The sequence below is a fragment of the Solea solea genome, chromosome 14, assembly GCF_958295425.1.
Source record: "Solea solea chromosome 14, fSolSol10.1, whole genome shotgun sequence".
Classification (NCBI taxonomy): Eukaryota; Metazoa; Chordata; class Actinopteri; order Pleuronectiformes; family Soleidae; genus Solea; species Solea solea.
In genome coordinates, this window is record NC_081147.1 from 16791831 (window position 1) to 16809530 (window position 17700).

The 17700-nt window shown below is 39.8% G+C and overlaps 3 protein-coding genes across 4 annotated transcripts in view; all 3 read right to left on the reverse strand.

Moving 5' to 3' along the window:
- The window catches only part of LOC131472450 (protocadherin gamma-A11-like), a 223708-nt gene extending 213345 nt beyond the window's left edge, over positions 1-10363 (reverse strand). Inside the window, exon 1 of one of the 2 annotated variants that reach the window (XM_058649669.1) lies at positions 7875-10363. In XM_058649669.1, the coding sequence (XP_058505652.1) occupies positions 7875-10256 (2382 nt within the window). In that variant the 5' untranslated portion in view covers positions 10257-10363. The remainder of the gene's footprint in view (positions 1-7874) is intronic. The other variant, XM_058649689.1, reaches the window with a different exon arrangement.
- LOC131473008 (protocadherin gamma-A11-like) lies at positions 667-3218 on the reverse strand. The gene has a single exon (XM_058650526.1). It carries the CDS (start codon positions 3058-3060, stop codon positions 667-669), a length of 2394 nt encoding a protein of 797 aa, XP_058506509.1. The 5' UTR covers positions 3061-3218.
- On the reverse strand, positions 4116-6641 carry LOC131473009 (protocadherin gamma-A11-like). Its single transcript, XM_058650527.1, has one exon. The coding sequence runs from the start codon at positions 6510-6512 to the stop codon at positions 4116-4118; it is 2397 nt and encodes a 798-aa protein (XP_058506510.1). The 5' UTR covers positions 6513-6641.
- Positions 10364-17700: the final 7337 nt, after the last annotated feature.

Sequence of the window (17700 nt, forward strand, 5' to 3'; positions counted from 1 at the left end):
TCTTCAATACATCAACATCTGCCCCACGAATGTGTATATGCTTATTAATATTTGATTAATAATTGTTACAATTCCATCAGTACTTCTAACTGATTGTGGATTGGTGGTGTACCTTCTGAAGTTGTATTTGTTTTTAACTGGAAGGTATTAAAACAATTATTATGAAAAATATTTTCAATAAATCGCCAAAACAAAAACCCAGCATATCGTGTCATGAAAAGCAGTTCTGAACCATGGAAAAATAACTTTGAGAGATCTACCTATTAGACATCAATATGCTCATATACAGAAGTAGACTTAACCATAGGGGCAGCAGAAATTATTGGGAAAAAAGATCTATACTGGTGGTGACCGTTAAAAACTTTTGGAAACTTGGTTACTTATAATCACATAAGTTTTACATCACAAAAATATACTTCCGTGAAGCCATTTTCTGCTGCATAAGAACATGATATGACCTACTCGTTCAATGAAAACTGAAACCATTGTGGAAGAAATTAACATACAAAGGAGATGGTGAATAGGTACCATCAATGATTTTTTTTTTTCTTTGTGAAATCATATTCAGAAGGTGAATCAAATAAACAGCAACATAGACGAACTAGAAAGCACTAAAGCATTATGCTTTATAAATCAAAAACGGAACAGAAGACGTGACAAGTACTTTTAAGCCCCTACCTCAGAGGTCTCAAAGTCTTCAAACGGATCAACAAAGTCACTGGGACTTTTCCTCAGAGTATGGTCAGCAGGCAGTGTGTTGTCATTGTAAGATGTCACAAACTTAAAGTCACTCGTTCTAGAACCTGTTGTCAGGTAGGCGTCATAATTGTAAGTGCTGCGTAAAGTTCCTGTGCCATCAACATCTGCGTAATTGGGAGGGAGATACGCGCTGGGGATGGCGACTGCTCCGTCAAACAACAGTCTGGGCTTTCTCCTGCGACAAAACCTCACACCCATGATGATGATGATGAAGGTCAGGAAAAAAGTGGACACGGACACAAGGGCGACGATCAGATAAGATGTCAGTTTGGAATTCTTCTCATCATAAGAAATGTCCTTCAGTTCTGTCACCTCAGCCAAGTTATCAGAAATAATTAAATACATGGAGCAGGTGGCAGAGAGAGAGGGCTGTCCGTTATCTTTCACCGACACAATAAGGTTCTGTTTCATGCTGTCAGAATCTGAAATATCCCGCTGTGTCCTGATCTCTCCACTGTGGACACCAATAGTGAAAAGTCCCGAGTCAGTGGCTGTAACTATATGATAGGACAGCCAGGCGTTCTGTCCGGAGTCCGCGTCCACTGCTATCACTTTGGACACCAGAGAGCCTCCGTGTGCAGCTTTGGGGACCAGCTCAGTCATGAAGGAGTTGCCCTCGAGGGCGGGATACAGTATCTGAGGAGAGTTGTCGTTCACATCAGATATGATGACACTGACGGTCACGTTACTGCTGAGTGGAGGAGAACCGTTGTCTCTGGCCATCACCTGGACTTTAAAGTTCCTCAACTGTTCATAATCAAACGATCTCACAGCGTGGATCACCCCCGTGTCTCCGTTAACTGACACATAGGAGGACACCGGGGCACCGTTCACCTCACCAGGTAACAGAGAATAAATCACTGTACCGTTTTGTCTCCAGTCGGGGTCTCGAGCAGTCACGGAACATAAAGTGGAGCCAGGTTTGTTATTTTCATTCACATATGCGCTGTAGGATTGTTCCTCAAACACAGGTGGGTTGTCGTTGATGTCAGCTACAGATAACTGAACAGTTTTAGAGGAGGACAGAGGTGGAGAGCCCTCGTCAGTGGCACTGATTGTAATGTTGTAATCAGACACTAGTTCACGGTCCAGTTGTCCTGTTGTCACTAGAGAATAATAGTTTTTAATCGAAGGAACTAATTTAAAAGGAACACTTTGCTGAATGGAGCAGTGGACATTTTGGTTAATGTTCGAATCTTCATCCTGCACGTTAACGATGCCCACCTCTGTACCAGGTGACACGTTCTCAGGTACGGGATTAGTTAGCGATTTCAGGTATATAACTGGAGCGTTATCATTAATATCATGAACATCTATTATAACTTTAGCATATGACGTTAGTCCTAAACCATCCTTAGCCTTCACTCTCATTTCAAAAGAACTGATTTCTTCAAAGTCAACCTGACCAGTTAATGTGATTACTCCCGTTTTAGAATCAATAGAAAACACATTTATATCATTATCAGACACGTGACCAAACTGATACGTTACATCTCCATTCACGCCTTCATCTGCATCAGTAGCACTGATATTAATCACTTCAGTATCAGGAGGAGAGTTTTCAGGCAGACTGGCTTTATAGACGGTCTGGCTAAACACTGGGGCGTTATCATTAGCATCCAGCACAGTGACGTGTATGACTACGGTACCTGATCTCTGAGGAGAACCACCATCCAAAGCTGTCAGAAGCAAATTCATCTCTTTTTGTTTCTCTCGATCGAGTTTATTTTCCAAAACAAGTTCAACCTTGTTACTATCAACAGCCATAATAAAATAGTCGTTCTTTAGAAGGCTGTATCTTTGAACCGCATTTTGACCTATATCTGCGTCGTGGGCCTCCTCAATGGAGAAACGGTTACCCTTCTCAGCTGACTCTCTTATTTCCATTTCAATCAAATCATCGTTGAATTGCGGGCCGTTGTCGTTTACATCTTGAACATGAAGTGTAACACGATGAAGCTCCAAAGGGGTTTCTAACACTAAATCTGCTTTCAAAACGCACGACGGTTTATTGCCACAAAGGCTTTCTCTGTCAATTCTCTCAGATGTGATCAAATCTCCGGTGTTCAGATTCATGTCACCGTATCTTTTCCGACTTGCACCAAAATCAACACGGACCTGTCGGGAAGACAGTGTCCTCAAATCAATACCAAGATCCTTCGCTATATTTCCAATAACATATCCTCGTTTAGTTTCCTCTGGAACAGAATAACTCAGGTCTCCATGAACGAGATGCAGCATCAGAAAAATGCAAACGAGGAGAAAGACCGGACGAAGGCTTGCGAATCCTTTGTTTCCCATCTTGACACAAAAAGTGTCCTCGGCTTTTGTTCAAATTACTGCCAAGAGTGAAACAACATATGGATCCAAGTATTCCAACACTACTGTCCCGGGGGCAAAAATAACATGCTCGACAATACAACAGAGTATCCCTCGAATAAGGAAAAATACACAACTGATTAAATGCAGTAGTGGGTGGAGTGGATGGTGTATATTTTCTGTCAGCCAACAGCGACGCCATGAGTGCATTTCCATCTCCACATCTACAATGTTCGGAAATATTCTACTAATGTTTGATTTTTTTAATCCAGGTTTCCGGATAATAACAAATCTCTCAGATTGACTTACTTCGTAGTAAACTAACCAGTTCTAGTTCTAGTTATTATTATAATTATTGTTATTATTATTATTATTATTAGTAGTAGTAGTAGTATCATTGATATTATTATAGCTACTAGTATAAGTATTTGTATTATCATACATGACTTAATATTTTATTGTCGTAAGTGAGGAGCAGGACAAAAAAAACAGAGATATATTTCATGTATTTATATCTTCAAGGTAATTTAGAATCACCTGCGTCTCCACAAAGACAAGCTGTGTCATAATATCGACTTCATGACTGCAACCAGGCTTATTTATGCCCAATAACGTGACGCAGGGGAGACGAGATTGGGTGTGTGATTAAAATAAGCAATCACCATTTAGACCATTTAGACAAGTACAATAACAATCATGGACCAAGTTAAAATTAAGTGCAGAGATTTTGTGAGTATTTGACAAGATATTATGTAAAGACATTGGTGCCTGACAATAACTACTGAACAATTAACTATGAATGTTGAGGCAAATTGCTAAGGCTTTCGTTATATAGCTCACAGTTGGACGTCACTGTGAAAAAGACCCATATAAGGCATCATCGACTTTGTACTGCATTAAAGGGGAGAGTATAAACAAATGATTCATGAAACAAATAGTTCAAATTTTGACATAATACAAAGCGGTTTTGACTGTCTGGCAAATGTATTAAAGAAAACGTGGACAGCAAACCAAAACAAACTCTAGGGAGGAGGAGTTTAAAAGGCCCCTACCTCAGAGGTCTCAAAGTCTTCAAACGGATCAACAAAGTCACTGGGACTTTTCCTCAGTGTCTGGTCAGCAGGCAGTGTGTTGTCATTGTAAGATGTCACAAACTTAAAGTCACTGGTTCTAGAACCTGTTGTCAGGTAGGCGTCATAATTGTAAGTGCTGCGTAAAGTTCCTGTGCCATCAACGTCTGCGTAATTGGGAGGGAGATACGCGCTGGGGATGGCGACTGCTCCGTCAAACAACAGTCTGGGCTTTCTCCTGCGACAAAACCTCACACCCATGATGATGATGATGAAGGTCAGGAAAAAAGTGGACACAGAAACCAGCGCGATGATCAGATAAGAAGTCAGTTTGGAATTCTTCTCATCAGAAGAAATGTCCTTCAGTTCTGTCACCTCAGCCAAGTTATCAGAAATAATTAAATGCATGGAGCAGGTGGCAGAGAGAGAGGGCTGTCCGTTATCTTTCACCGCCACAACAAGGTTCTGTTTCATGCTGTCAGATTCAGAAATGTCTCGCTGTGTCCTGATCTCTCCACTGTGGACACCAATAGTGAAAAGTCCCGGGTCAGTGGATGTAACTATATGATAGGACAGCCAGGCGTTCTGTCCGGAGTCCGCGTCCACTGCTATCACTTTGGACACCAGAGAGCCTCCGTGTGCAGCTTTGGGGACCAATTCGGTCATGAAGGAGTTGCCCTCGAGGGCGGGATACAGTATCTGAGGAGAGTTGTCGTTCACATCAGATATGAAGACACTGACGGTCACGTTACTGCTGAGCGGAGGAGAACCGTTGTCTCTGGCCATCACCTGGACTTTAAAGTTCCTCAACTGTTCATAATCAAACGACCTTACAGCGTGGATCACCCCCGTGTCGCCGTTCACTGACACATAGGAAGACACTGGGGCACCGTTCACCTCACCAGGTAGCAGAGAATAAATCACTGTACCGTTTTGTCTCCAGTCGGGGTCTCGAGCAGTCACGGAACATAAAGTGGAGCCAGGTTTGTTATTTTCAGTCACATATGCGCTGTAGGACTGTTCCTCAAACACAGGTGGGTTGTCGTTGATGTCAGCTACAGATAACTGAACAGTTTTAGAGGAGGACAGGGGTGGAGAGCCCTCGTCAGTGGCACTGATTGAAATGTTGTATTCAGACACTAGTTCACGGTCCAGTTGTCCTGTTGTCACCAGAGAATAATAATTTTTGATAGAAGGAACTAACTTAAAGGGGACATTTTGCTGAATGGAGCAACGAACCTGTTTGTTTTTCTCTGAGTCTCTGTCCTGCACGTTAATGATGCCCACCTCTGTACCAGGTGACACATTCTCAGGTATGGGGTTAGTCAGTGATTTCAGGTAAATGAGTGGAGCGTTATCATTTATATCAGTAACATCTATAATAACTTTAGCATACGATGTTAGTCCTAAACCATCTTTGGCTTCAACTGTCATTTCAAATGAACTTGTTTCTTCAAAGTCAATTAAAGCAGTTACTGTAATACTTCCTGTTTTGGGATTAATAGAAAATATGTTTATGTCGTCCCCAGACATGTGTCCAAAGTCATATGTCACATCTCCATTTATTCCATCATCTGCATCAGTAGCACTGATATTAATCACTACAGTATCAGGAGGAGCGTTTTCAGGCAGACTGGCTTTATAAACCGCCTGGCTGAAAACTGGGGTGTTATCATTAGCATCCAGCACAGTGACGTGTATGACTACGGTACCTGATCTCTGAGGAGAACCGCCATCCAAAGCTGTCAGAAGCAAATTCATCTCGTTTCGTTTTTCTCGATCAAGCGAATTCTCTAACACAAGTTCGACCTTGTTACTGTCAACAACAAGAATGAAATTATCGTTCTTTTGTAGGCTGTATCTTTGAACATCATTTTGACCTATATCTGCGTCATGGGCCTTCTCGATGGAGAAGCGGTTACCCTTGACAGCCGACTCTCGTATTTCCATTTCAATCAAATTCTTTTTGAATTTTGGTGAATTGTCATTTACATCTTGAATATGAAGACTAACACGATGAAGCTCCAGAGGGTTTTCTAACACTAGATCTACTTTCAAAACGCACGACGGTTTCTTGCCACAAAGGCTTTCTCTGTCAGTTCTCTCAGATGTGATCAAATCTCCGTTGTTCAGATTCATGTCACAGTAACGCTTTTGGGTCCCCTCAAGATCAACACGGGCCTTTCGGGAAGACAATGTCCTCAAATCAACACCAAGATCCTTCGCTATATTACCGATAACAGAACCTCGATTCATTTCTTCGGGAATAGAATAACTCAGGTCTCCATGAATGAGCTGCAACGTCAGAAAAAAGCAAACGAAGCAGAAAATCATATGAATCGCTGAAAATCCTTTGTCTCCCATCCTTACACAAAACGGGTCCTCCGCTTATTCAATTTCACAGTCAAGGCGAAACAAGGATGACATCCAAAAAGAGTAAATAATCCAACACTCTACATCAATGTATGCGAAGAAAATGTTCGTGAACAACCGATCCTCTAGAAAAAAACATACAACTGATTATTGTAGTGGAGGCTTGAGTGGGAAGTGTACTGTATACTTTCTGTCAACCAACAGCGACACCATGAGTGTGTTGACATCTTTACACCTGCATGTTGTGAAATTGTCTTCACAGTGGATGCAGTGGTACTCCCGCCGTCTATGCCAGCCAATTGTGTGACAAGAAAAACCCACAACGGAACTAATAACTCGGAATGAAATGATACATTTGTTTCGCTAAATTTTTAACCTCAAACAATGACAAAACCGTAAATGTCTTCAATCGTTTTGGATCAAAAGTAACGTTGTTGAACGGTAGAAAACTTCAGTAACATGGACAGCGAAGGCGTATACTCAGACTTTACTTCAAAGTACGACTGTCACAGTATAACAAAGTATACGTGTCAAAATCGGGCATCATTAGTACCTTCAGTACATCAAGATCTGCTCCACAAATTTGTATAAGCTTCTTGGTATTTGATTCATAATTGTTACTATTTTATCATGATTTCTAACTGATTGTGGGTTGATGTTATACCTTCTGAAGTTGTATAATTTTAACTGAAGTTATTAAACCAATTCGTATTAATAATGAAAAGAACAGAGGACAATAATAATAAGAAGATAAAAAAAGCTTGCGTTAATGTTTTTATCAAATCATATTTCCAGTAAATCACCACAGAGAAAGACAAAACAAAAACCCACTATATCTTTCATGAAAAGGAGTTCTGAACCATGGAAAGATAACTTTGAGAGATCTCCCAGTGGACATCAATATGCTCATATAAAGAGGCAAAATCAAGCATAGGAGCAGCAGAAATGCAATAAGGTGATACATAGAAAAAATAATTTGTACTGGTGGTGAGCATTAAAAACTATTGGAAAATGAATGACTATTGGTTACTTATAATCACAAAAGTTTTACATCACTCACAGTTGCATCTTCTTCCGAAAATTTCCCACAACAATTTACTACCATGAATCCCATTTTCTGCTGCATAAGAACATGACATAATCTACTCATTCAATGAAAACTGAAACCATTGTGGAAGAAAAGGAGATGGGGGAATCGCTACCATCATAGATTCAATATTTTTCTCTGTGAAATCATATAAAGAAAGTGAATCAAACAAATAGCAACACAGACAAACTAGGAAAGACTAAATAATTACGCGTAATAAATCAAAAACGGAACAGCAAACGTGCCAAGTACTTTTAAGCCCCTACCTCGGAGGTCTCAAAGTCTTCAAACGGATCAACAAAGTCACTGGGACTTTTCCTCAGCGTCTGGTCAGCAGGCAATGTGTTGTCATTGTAAGATGTCACAAACTTAAAGTCACTGGTTCTAGAACCTGTTGTCAGGTAGGCGTCATAATTGTAAGTGCTGCGTAAAGTTCCTGTGCCATCAACGTCTGCGTAATTGGGAGGGAGATAAGCGCTGGGGATGGCGACTGCTCCGTCAAACAACAGTCTGGGCTTTCTCCTGCGACAAAACCTCACACCCATGATGATAATGATGAAGGTCAGGAAAAAAGTGGACACAGAAACCAGCGCGATGATCAGATAAGAGGTCAGTTTGGAATTCTTCTCATCATAAGAAATGTCCTTCAGTTCTGTCACCTCAGCCAAGTTATCAGAAATAATTAAATGCATGGAGCAGGTGGCAGAGAGAGAGGGCTGTCCGTTATCTTTCACCGCCACAATAAGGTTCTGTTTCATGCTGTCAGACTCTGAAATATCCCGCTGTGTCCTGATCTCTCCACTGTGGACACCAATAGTGAAAAGTCCCGAATCAGTGGAAGTAACTATATGATAGGACAGCCAGGCGTTCTGTCCGGAGTCCGCGTCCACTGCTATCACTTTGGACACCAGAGAGCCTCCGTGTGCAGCTTTGGGGACCAGCTCAGTCATGAAGGAGTTTGTCTCCAGGGCGGGATACAGTATCTGAGGAGAGTTGTCGTTCACATCAGATATGAAGACACTGACGGTCACGTTACTGCTGAGCGGAGGAGAACCGTTATCTCTGGCCATCACCTGGACTTTAAAGCTCCTCAACTGTTCATAATCAAACGACCTTACAGCGTGGATCACCCCCGTGTCTCCGTTCACTGACACATAGGAGGACACTGGGGCACCGTTCACCTCACCAGGTAACAGAGAAAAAATCACTGTACCGTTTTGTCTCCAGTCGGGGTCTCGAGCAGTCACGGAACATAAAGTGGAGCCAGGTTTGTTATTTTCAGTCACATATGCGCTGTAGGACTGTTCCTCAAACACAGGTGGGTTGTCGTTGATGTCAGCTACAGATAACTGAACAGTTTTAGAGGAGGACAGAGGTGGAGAGCCCTCGTCAGTGGCACTGATTGTAATGTTGTAATCAGACACTAGCTCACGGTCCAGTTGTCCTGTGGTCACCAGAGAATAATAGTTTTTAATAGAAGGAACTAACTTAAAGGGGACATTTTGTTGAATGGAGCAGTGGACATGTTTGTTTTTCTCCGAGTCTCTGTCCTGTACGTTAATGATGCCCACCTCTGTACCAGGTGACGCGTTCTCAGGAATCGGGTTAGTCAGTGACTTCAGGTATATTACTGGAGCATTGTCATTTATATCAGTAACATCTATTATAACTTTAGCGTACGATGTTAGTCCTAAACCATCTTTAGCTTCAACTCTCATTTCAAATGAACTTGTTTCTTCAAAGTCAATCAAACCGCTTACTGCAATTATGCCTTGTTTAGGATCAATAGAAAATAAATGGACATCATCGTCAGACATGTGCCCAAAGTCATATGTCACATCTCCATTTATTCCTTCATCTGCATCAGTAGCACTGACAGTAATCACTACAGTATCAGGAGGAGAGTTTTCAGGCAGACTGGCTTTATAAACGGCCTGACTGAAAACTGGGGCGTTATCATTAGCATCAAGCACAGTGACGTGTATGACTACGGTACCTGATCTCTGAGGAGAACCACCATCCAAAGCAGTCAGAAGCAAATTCATCTCTTTTTGTTTCTCTCGGTCAAGTGTATTCTCTAACACAAGTTCAACCTTGTTACTGTCAACACTAAGAATAAAATTATCGTTCTTTTGTAGGCTGTATCGTTGAACATAATTTTGACCTATGTCTGCGTCATGGGCCTCCTCCATGGAGAAGCGGTTACCCTTGGCCGCTGACTCGCTTATTTCCATTTCAATCAAATTCTTTTTGAATTTTGGTGAATTGTCATTTACATCTTGAATATGAAGACTAACACGATGAAGCTCGAGAGGGTTTTCTAACACCAGATCTACTTTCAAAACGCACGACGGTTTCTTGCCACAAAGGCTTTCTCTGTCAATTCTCTCAGATGTGATCAAATCTCCGGTGTTCATATTCATGTCACAGTACCGATTTTGAGTTCCCTCAAAATCAACACGGGCCTTTCGGGAAGACAAAGTCCTCAGCTCAACACCGAGATCCTTCGCTATATTTCCGATTACAGATCCACGCTTCATTTCCTCAGGGATAGAATAACTCAGGTCTCCATGAACGATGTTCCGCGTGACAATAAAGAAAGCTAAACAGGAGACCAGGCGCAGCGCTGAAAATCCTTTGTTGCCCATCCTCGGAAAAGTAAGTCCAATTTTTAAATGAATGATCGCCCAGAAAACGGTGATGTTCCAAAACAGAGACAATAATCCTATATTAGCAAAAAACGACGAGAAAGAAGTGGAGACAATGCTGTGTGAAATACTAACCGATCTTAATGCAGTAACAGTGGGTGGAGATGTCTGTGCAGTTGTTGTGCTGGCCCACAGCGGCACCATGAGTCGCTTTTTACTCTTTACACCTTCAAGCAACGCGCTTTATCATGCAATGACAAACTACCAGTAGCCTTACACTTCCTTAACTAACAGTATTTGCCACAAGCGTCAGTTTAAATATTACATTGACGCTAATAATCAATTCCCGGAATGTGACATTTTCATTACCAATACATGTTCATGCCATATAGACAAACTTCAACGTTGCCCCAATAAAACACAATAGAAACTCCTTTTCAGCACCATGTATGCACTACAACTCCAGTTTCTTCAGTACAAAATAAACCTGAAACATTTTATGATTGTACATTATTATAAATCGTGCATATTTCGTGACAAATATTAACTATGAAGTAAATCAAATTACAAGCAGCATGTATTAAAATATGTGTGATATATCAGTGGACATACAAAATATTTATATGCAATTGGTCCCCTGAAGAAGACAATCAAATAATCAAATTATTATTACTATTGTGATTGGTAATGTAGCAGCAGTAGTTTTCAGATAATATATCTTGATGATAAGATTTTGGTATTTGTTTCAGGACCACGGATAGGGACAATACTATTATAAGTCAGGACAACAGTAAAAAAGCGTTAAATTGCACAATATTTATTAAGTTGACCTAGTAACACTTAAATTGAATGTTTAGTAACACTGATAAGAAACTCATACTTCAGCTCCATTATATCAGCATTAACTAATGCAGTATACAAAGTGGGTATTTTGTGACATGTATTATCTAAAACAAATGTAATACACCATGTGTTACAATATCAGGGGGATATATGTTGTTGCCAACCATAGTTTTCATATCAGGAAAGAAATGAGAAAACTACATTTCCAGTTTAGCTGTAGTCCTTTCAGGACCATGGACAGGGGCAATATGATGATCACTTCATTGCTTGTTCTACAAAAACAAGACTATTCCAGATTTAACAGCATTAACCATATGTTTCCAAACAACTTAATAATAATTGTATTATATATACATGAATTAACTTGATGTGTGGGGTTACAAATAAACAGAATGTGTAAACATAAATGCATCAAGAAGGAACCAAATCACCAGGATGTTGATAAAACAAGTGCATAGATGGCATTTTGAACACAATGCTACACCACAAATGCAAAAGTATTATCCTGCCAGGTACCAGTTGCTATTACATTTCTTGGAAAAATCAAATTATTATACTGTGCTTCATCTTGGTCACCCATCACAGTGTTATAGCTTCTGAGCAACACTCACAACAAGCCTGACAGCACTTCAACTTCTCCCTAATGATAATGTATTCACTCGGATGCAACCAATCTCTTATGCTCTACGATATATAGACTGAATATCCAAACTCTAAATGTCAACTGTGAACTCAGATCCAGGATGAAACTAAACTTTTATTAAAAGTATTTGTTCTTAAAGAGTCAAATTGTATCTGTTAAAAACCACACAGGTCATGTCCGTTGTTCACTGTTCCAACATCAACTCATTCTCAAAGTCATCCTGCAACAGTCCATTTTCTAGGGTGGATATGACACAAGATTTTGTTGCATAGGGTGTTAAAATATAAGACATTTTCCTCTCCTAAACCAGCAAAAACAATTTACCTGTACAGGAGTTCTGGAAGATGAGCAGTGTAAGGCGCTCTGGGTAAGTCCAGCGTGATTGTCCACAAGCAAGGGCTTATTCTCAAGAAGTGCAGAAACCTGAAAATGATAATACACCCATTCATTTAGTTTGCATGCAGTTGTTTCTATTGATATCATGAGAAGCTTGGTTTTGATGTACATTTACAATTTCCAAAATGTTTCATGATAAATTAGACCACTGATGGCTCATTACAGTTTTTCCTCAGTTGCTTGGTACATTTATTGAATCATCCCTGCAAAGCAGGAAGTGCATTTCATGCAAACAGCACCACATAATGGACAACCTGCAAAAGTGCATGAATCACTCAATCCTTTGTTGTTATATCAAAAGTAATCATGTATGTCAAATGTCAATGGCCACAAGTTGCTGTGGTTATGTTTTCTGTATAAAAGTGTAGTGTGTGAGTGTTTTTGACATAAACTCTGGATGAGTCTCAACAACATAATGTTACTCATTAGGGTTTGTGGGAAAATAAGAGATTGGACAGGATTCACATTAACATTTTTCTCATAGCTGGTCTGTCAACAACAGTATAATAAAACTCTAATAATGTGCAAAAAATAAATTCCATATGCTGTAAAAATAAGCGTTATAGTAAAGTATACAGTATTACCACAGTGCACATTGTTGAATTACCGTACATACCTCTTCTCCGTACAACATGTTAATATACACCTGTAGTCAAGATTCATCAAGATTCTATCATACAAGAAACGTTATGACGTTTGCAATATACAGAAAACAAAAGAAAAAATAAAATACGAACATGTCTTAATGATGCACAGTTGATTAAATTATGTGGACAATTAATGTTGAACATTTTAATTCTGACCTTAAAAATGTACAAAAGTGTAAAAACAAGAGCCCAGTTAAACAACAAAGTTAGTAATGTAAACTAAGCAAGTGAGGATAACAACAATTGCAAAGCAACTTTCCCTACCGGGTGCCACAATGAGTCAGGGAACTTTTCCAACAAAGTAGCCAATGTAGACGATGTTTGCTTTTCAACCAGAGACTGGTGTTGACAAACATACTGCAATACTTAGGGTTACCAAATTTGTCACTATGAAATAAGGGACAAAAGGTGACGAGTATGGTTTTGTGTGAATATAAAGTGTGTAATGTATTTTTTTTTATTATTATGGCAGCTCTTAGTAGAGTTTGTCAGGTATTGTTTCTCATACCTGATGATTAGTTTTATTGTGGAAGGTAGACCGGAAGTGGCGCGGTTGTTGTTGCCGGGAAGGAAGTGGAATAAAAGTGAGACGCTGTTGGCGTCAACACCGGACATTTGTGTCCTTCGATTGTTTATTTAACTTACCATAATTTGTTGTAGCTGCACAGTCTCTTCTTGTTTGCAGGTGTATCCATTGTAGTTTCATTTGGATGAATTTGCGCGTTTACCTACATTATACTGATCATGTGCGACTGATGCAGGACTCATAGCCGCAACTCGTTTCCTGGCGCGAGGTGGGACGGCATCAAGACACTTGAGAATCATCGACGACACCTGTCATCATCCTATCACAGTGTGATGATGACGGGTGTCGTCGATGATTCTCAAGTGTCTTGATCAGCACTGCTGCTGTCGTTGTATCATTCAGTGGTTAGATCAGCGCGTAGCAGTCAATAAACGGGACAAGAGAGGGGCAAATACATTAGGCCCAATATACGGGACGTCCCGGCTAATACGGGACAGTTGGCAACCCTAGCAATACTATACATAGTCTTCATGGTGGTGGTGTTAGCCACGTCGTTTCCTACTACTTCAACTTTCCAACGAATTCCGTGCTGACACGGAATTCCCTCGCTAAACATTTAAACGAGCACACAGAGAAACGACTGTCTCTCCACGGGGGGGGGGGGGGACCTGTTAGAGGCACGGACCGGATGGTAACCTTAATTAATTCCGCCACCTGTTTGAATATTTAGGTCTATATTTAAATATTTAGCTGCTCTGTTTATTTGATGTTTACGACTGAGATAACAACATATTCATGTATTAGACCAAAAAGAACAAATCTTGACATAGACGAAGCATCCGGTCGTGTCGGGATAAATTCATTACTTCACCCGCGGAATATTTTGGTCTCTCCCATTATCATCGGTTTAAGAAAAGGTCCCACCCACCACTGTTTCGAGGGTAGCCATTTACTAAATCTTATGGGCTTGATTTTCTTTACTTTGTCTGGCTTAGACTGGGAACTTTTTTTTTTAGCTTAAACATGCTTCCTTTAGGGAACATTATTAGAAAGCACAACAAACGCTATACGTATATAGTTATCTAGCTATATAGTTATCCATGATGCTGGATGAAACAAATCAGGTTGTTGTCTCATAAAGATTAAGTCCTGGATGACCTGTAACTTTCTACTTTTAAACTCACACAAAACTGACGTAAACTAATTTGCCCTAAACAACTTAGAGAACCACATTGTCCCTTTAGATGACATCAACATGGCTTCCAGTTCCTCTGTAAAGAGTTATTTTTGACCAGGATATGTAATTTGACTCATACATAAAACTAATTTTGGTAACAGCCTTCTTCCACCTATTATTATTGTTAGTTGTCTAATAACCCATGCTGAAGAGAGAAACACTGAACACTATTTCATCATGGACTAAATCACAATTTCTTATATTGCATCAGGCAATGTAAGAACTTATTACACTGCCTTCACATTCCACATGGAAATCCCTTCAACTAAAACTCTCTGATGTCAAATCAACCATTAATGAAAATTAATATATGAAGAATTTGGAAGCTGAATTAGACTGAACTATTATTGGATGTAATGTATTGATTCTCAATGGAAATACATTATACTTTCACAGGTAAGGGCAGATAAAGTCATACAAACAAAACAATTATAATACAAGTCATATAATATGTATGTTTCATTTCTGACGCTTTCATGTGAAAGTTCATCATACATCATGATATTAATGTTTTGCATACTAAAAGCATTATGTGCTATGATAAATTAACCAGAAGATGGCGCCTTTTGCTTAGCTCCTGCAGATGGAACACACGCTTCAGATAGGGACGGTGGTGCAGGCAGTGTACAGCCCGGAACAGCAATCACACAATGACTTTCAAAAACGAGATTTTTTTCAATATGAATTTCTCGGCGTCTCTCAATGTCATTGGTGAGTGACAACAGTTAAGGCTGCCATACGTCGAGCAGTGGCTTAAACGATATTCCACGTTTTGCAGTGAATGCACCACGGTGATTGTCGTCCAACACCATGATGTTACTTATACTCCACACACTGCGCTGAGGTGCTGGCCTACATTCAAGGCAGTATTTACATGTGATAGGGGATACTGCGATGCTGACTTTTCTCTTCACAAGGGACGTTAAATCTCTCCCCTTCATTATTTCAAACGTGTTCGAAACACAGACGTATAAACACGAATAGTATAGCCTGTTTTTAAAGCCATTGTGTTTATCCCAGCAGTAGTCATCGTTGTTTGTGTAGCACATACTGCAGGAAGAGACTGATAAAGCAGAGATGGGTTACAGACAGACAGACAGACAGATAGATACATACATACATACATACATACATACAAACATACATACATAGATGCATTTATCGGGTCTCATCATAAAATACATGATCATGATTAAAACCACTATCAGCCTTTACTCTCATATTTAAATTGACTGTTGTTGCCCAATCACTGTAGTCTCATTGGACTATAAATCACTTTGTTTGTTTGTTTTATTTGCTAGGGGGATTCTCTTTTTATGAAAATTATACTTCTATAATCTCTGTCCCAGGGCCGAGCCATTCATGCAATAATGAATCACTAACACCTAACCGTTTTGAATGGATACGTGAACATTTGAAAACCCTTAAAGCAGGGGTCTCAAAGTGGCAGCCCGGGGGCCACATGTGGCCCTCCAATCGATTTCATGTGGCCCTCCAAACAATATCAAGTTGTAACAAGTCATTTCTATATGTTTTTATTTTAAAATGAATAGATTAATTTTGCATCATAAATATGTTTTTTTTATTGTTGCATATTAAAACAACCACTTATATTTTGAAATGATCCAATCCAATCCAACTTTATTTGTAAAGCACTTTAAAACAAACACAGTGGACCAAAGTGCTGTACAGAATAATGGATAAAAGACAGAAGAAGTAAAAGGCAGAAAAGCTCACACAGGCAATAGAGTACATATAAAAAAAAGGAATCAATATGGCATATTGATGATATGAGCTCATAACGTCCACCGCAACTGTTGCTTTTCCAAAAAAGGCTGGGCTTTTTTTTTTACTTGACTGGCCCCCGACTGACCAGAGGAGACAGTCAGTGGCCCACAGGTCATTTGAGTTTGAGAATGAGGCCTTGTCAGTTCTGGAAGCAGGAATTCATGTTGCTAAACCCAAATTATATGATTTTTTTTAATCATATAATACAAATTAACTTGCATTAATGCTGACAGGCTCAAACAAGTTTAACTACTCATCAACCCACTGTCTTACTCTGCTTCATGAAAGTCTTTCGTACTTTCCTTCTCATATGCAGTGTCTCCAAAGTATAATGTGCTGTTTTGCTCAAGGCCAAAATTATTGTGCACATTAATCTTTCTGTCTCCGTCACTGCTGCTTCCAAGTCACACCATTTGCTTTTCTCGGCAGGATGATGTTTTTGTTGAGTCACTGCAGCCAGCGACATCACCAGCCTACCAAGAGAAACACATCCACACTTGGATGTTGGCTGGTTATTATTATTTGGTTTCCATTGATGTTGTTTTTCATGTTGAAATGTTATATTTCCCAGCATTTGTTTCACCAGCTTGTTTTCCAGAAATCTATGTTGCAAACTGTGGAGGAAGAACCACAAAACAGCACAAATTACCATGTATTTACATTATGTGTGAAATGGTTTACATTTGTCTCTGACTGGAGAGCTTGTAGAGTGAGAAAAGTATCCCACCACTCTGCTTTCACGGCTTCATTTATTCTGCATCCATATTAATTAGCCAGATATTTACTGCTCTGTGACCAAAACACTGCAGGCAACTTTTCTTCACACTGAGCCAGTTTGCTTGTTTGTTAATTTTATTATAAATACAATGCACTCAAGGGAATATAGATATTATAAAAGTGTGGATGTCCGTGGTTTAAGTGAGGAGTTAGAGATACAGTACAGCAGCAGCATCATCGTCATCGTTGTAGTTGTCTTTGGTACAGAAAGGAAACAACCCCACATTTCATTAAGACCGTCTTAATGTGTCCCACTGTTTAAACCATAAGTCTGTTGCTAAGAGAGACTATTCTACAAATAGTTGTAACCATAGAAACACTGTTGATGATCTCTTTGAGAGAACAAAAGATGGCAATTACTTTTAACAAGCAAGACTTATTTCTTTCTTTTTTTTAACACATCATTTTTGAACCTGGCTTCATGCTCTGCCCAATCCCAAGATACAAAATGAAAGGCTAAACTGGAGAAGCAGAGACTTTGTTGATTTATTTTCAAAAATGGCATCAGTATGCAGACACATCAGTTTAACACTCAGCTTTATCACATCAGTTTGTCGTGGTCCCTAGGACTTTTATTGCCATTCTGG

Excerpts from the sequence above, each read along its gene's own strand:
- LOC131473008 (XM_058650526.1), bottom strand. The coding sequence starts at position 3,060 with ATGGGAAACAAAGGATTCGCAAGCCTTCGTCCGGTCTTTCTCCTCGTT.
- LOC131473009 (XM_058650527.1), bottom strand. The coding sequence starts at position 6,512 with ATGGGAGACAAAGGATTTTCAGCGATTCATATGATTTTCTGCTTCGTT.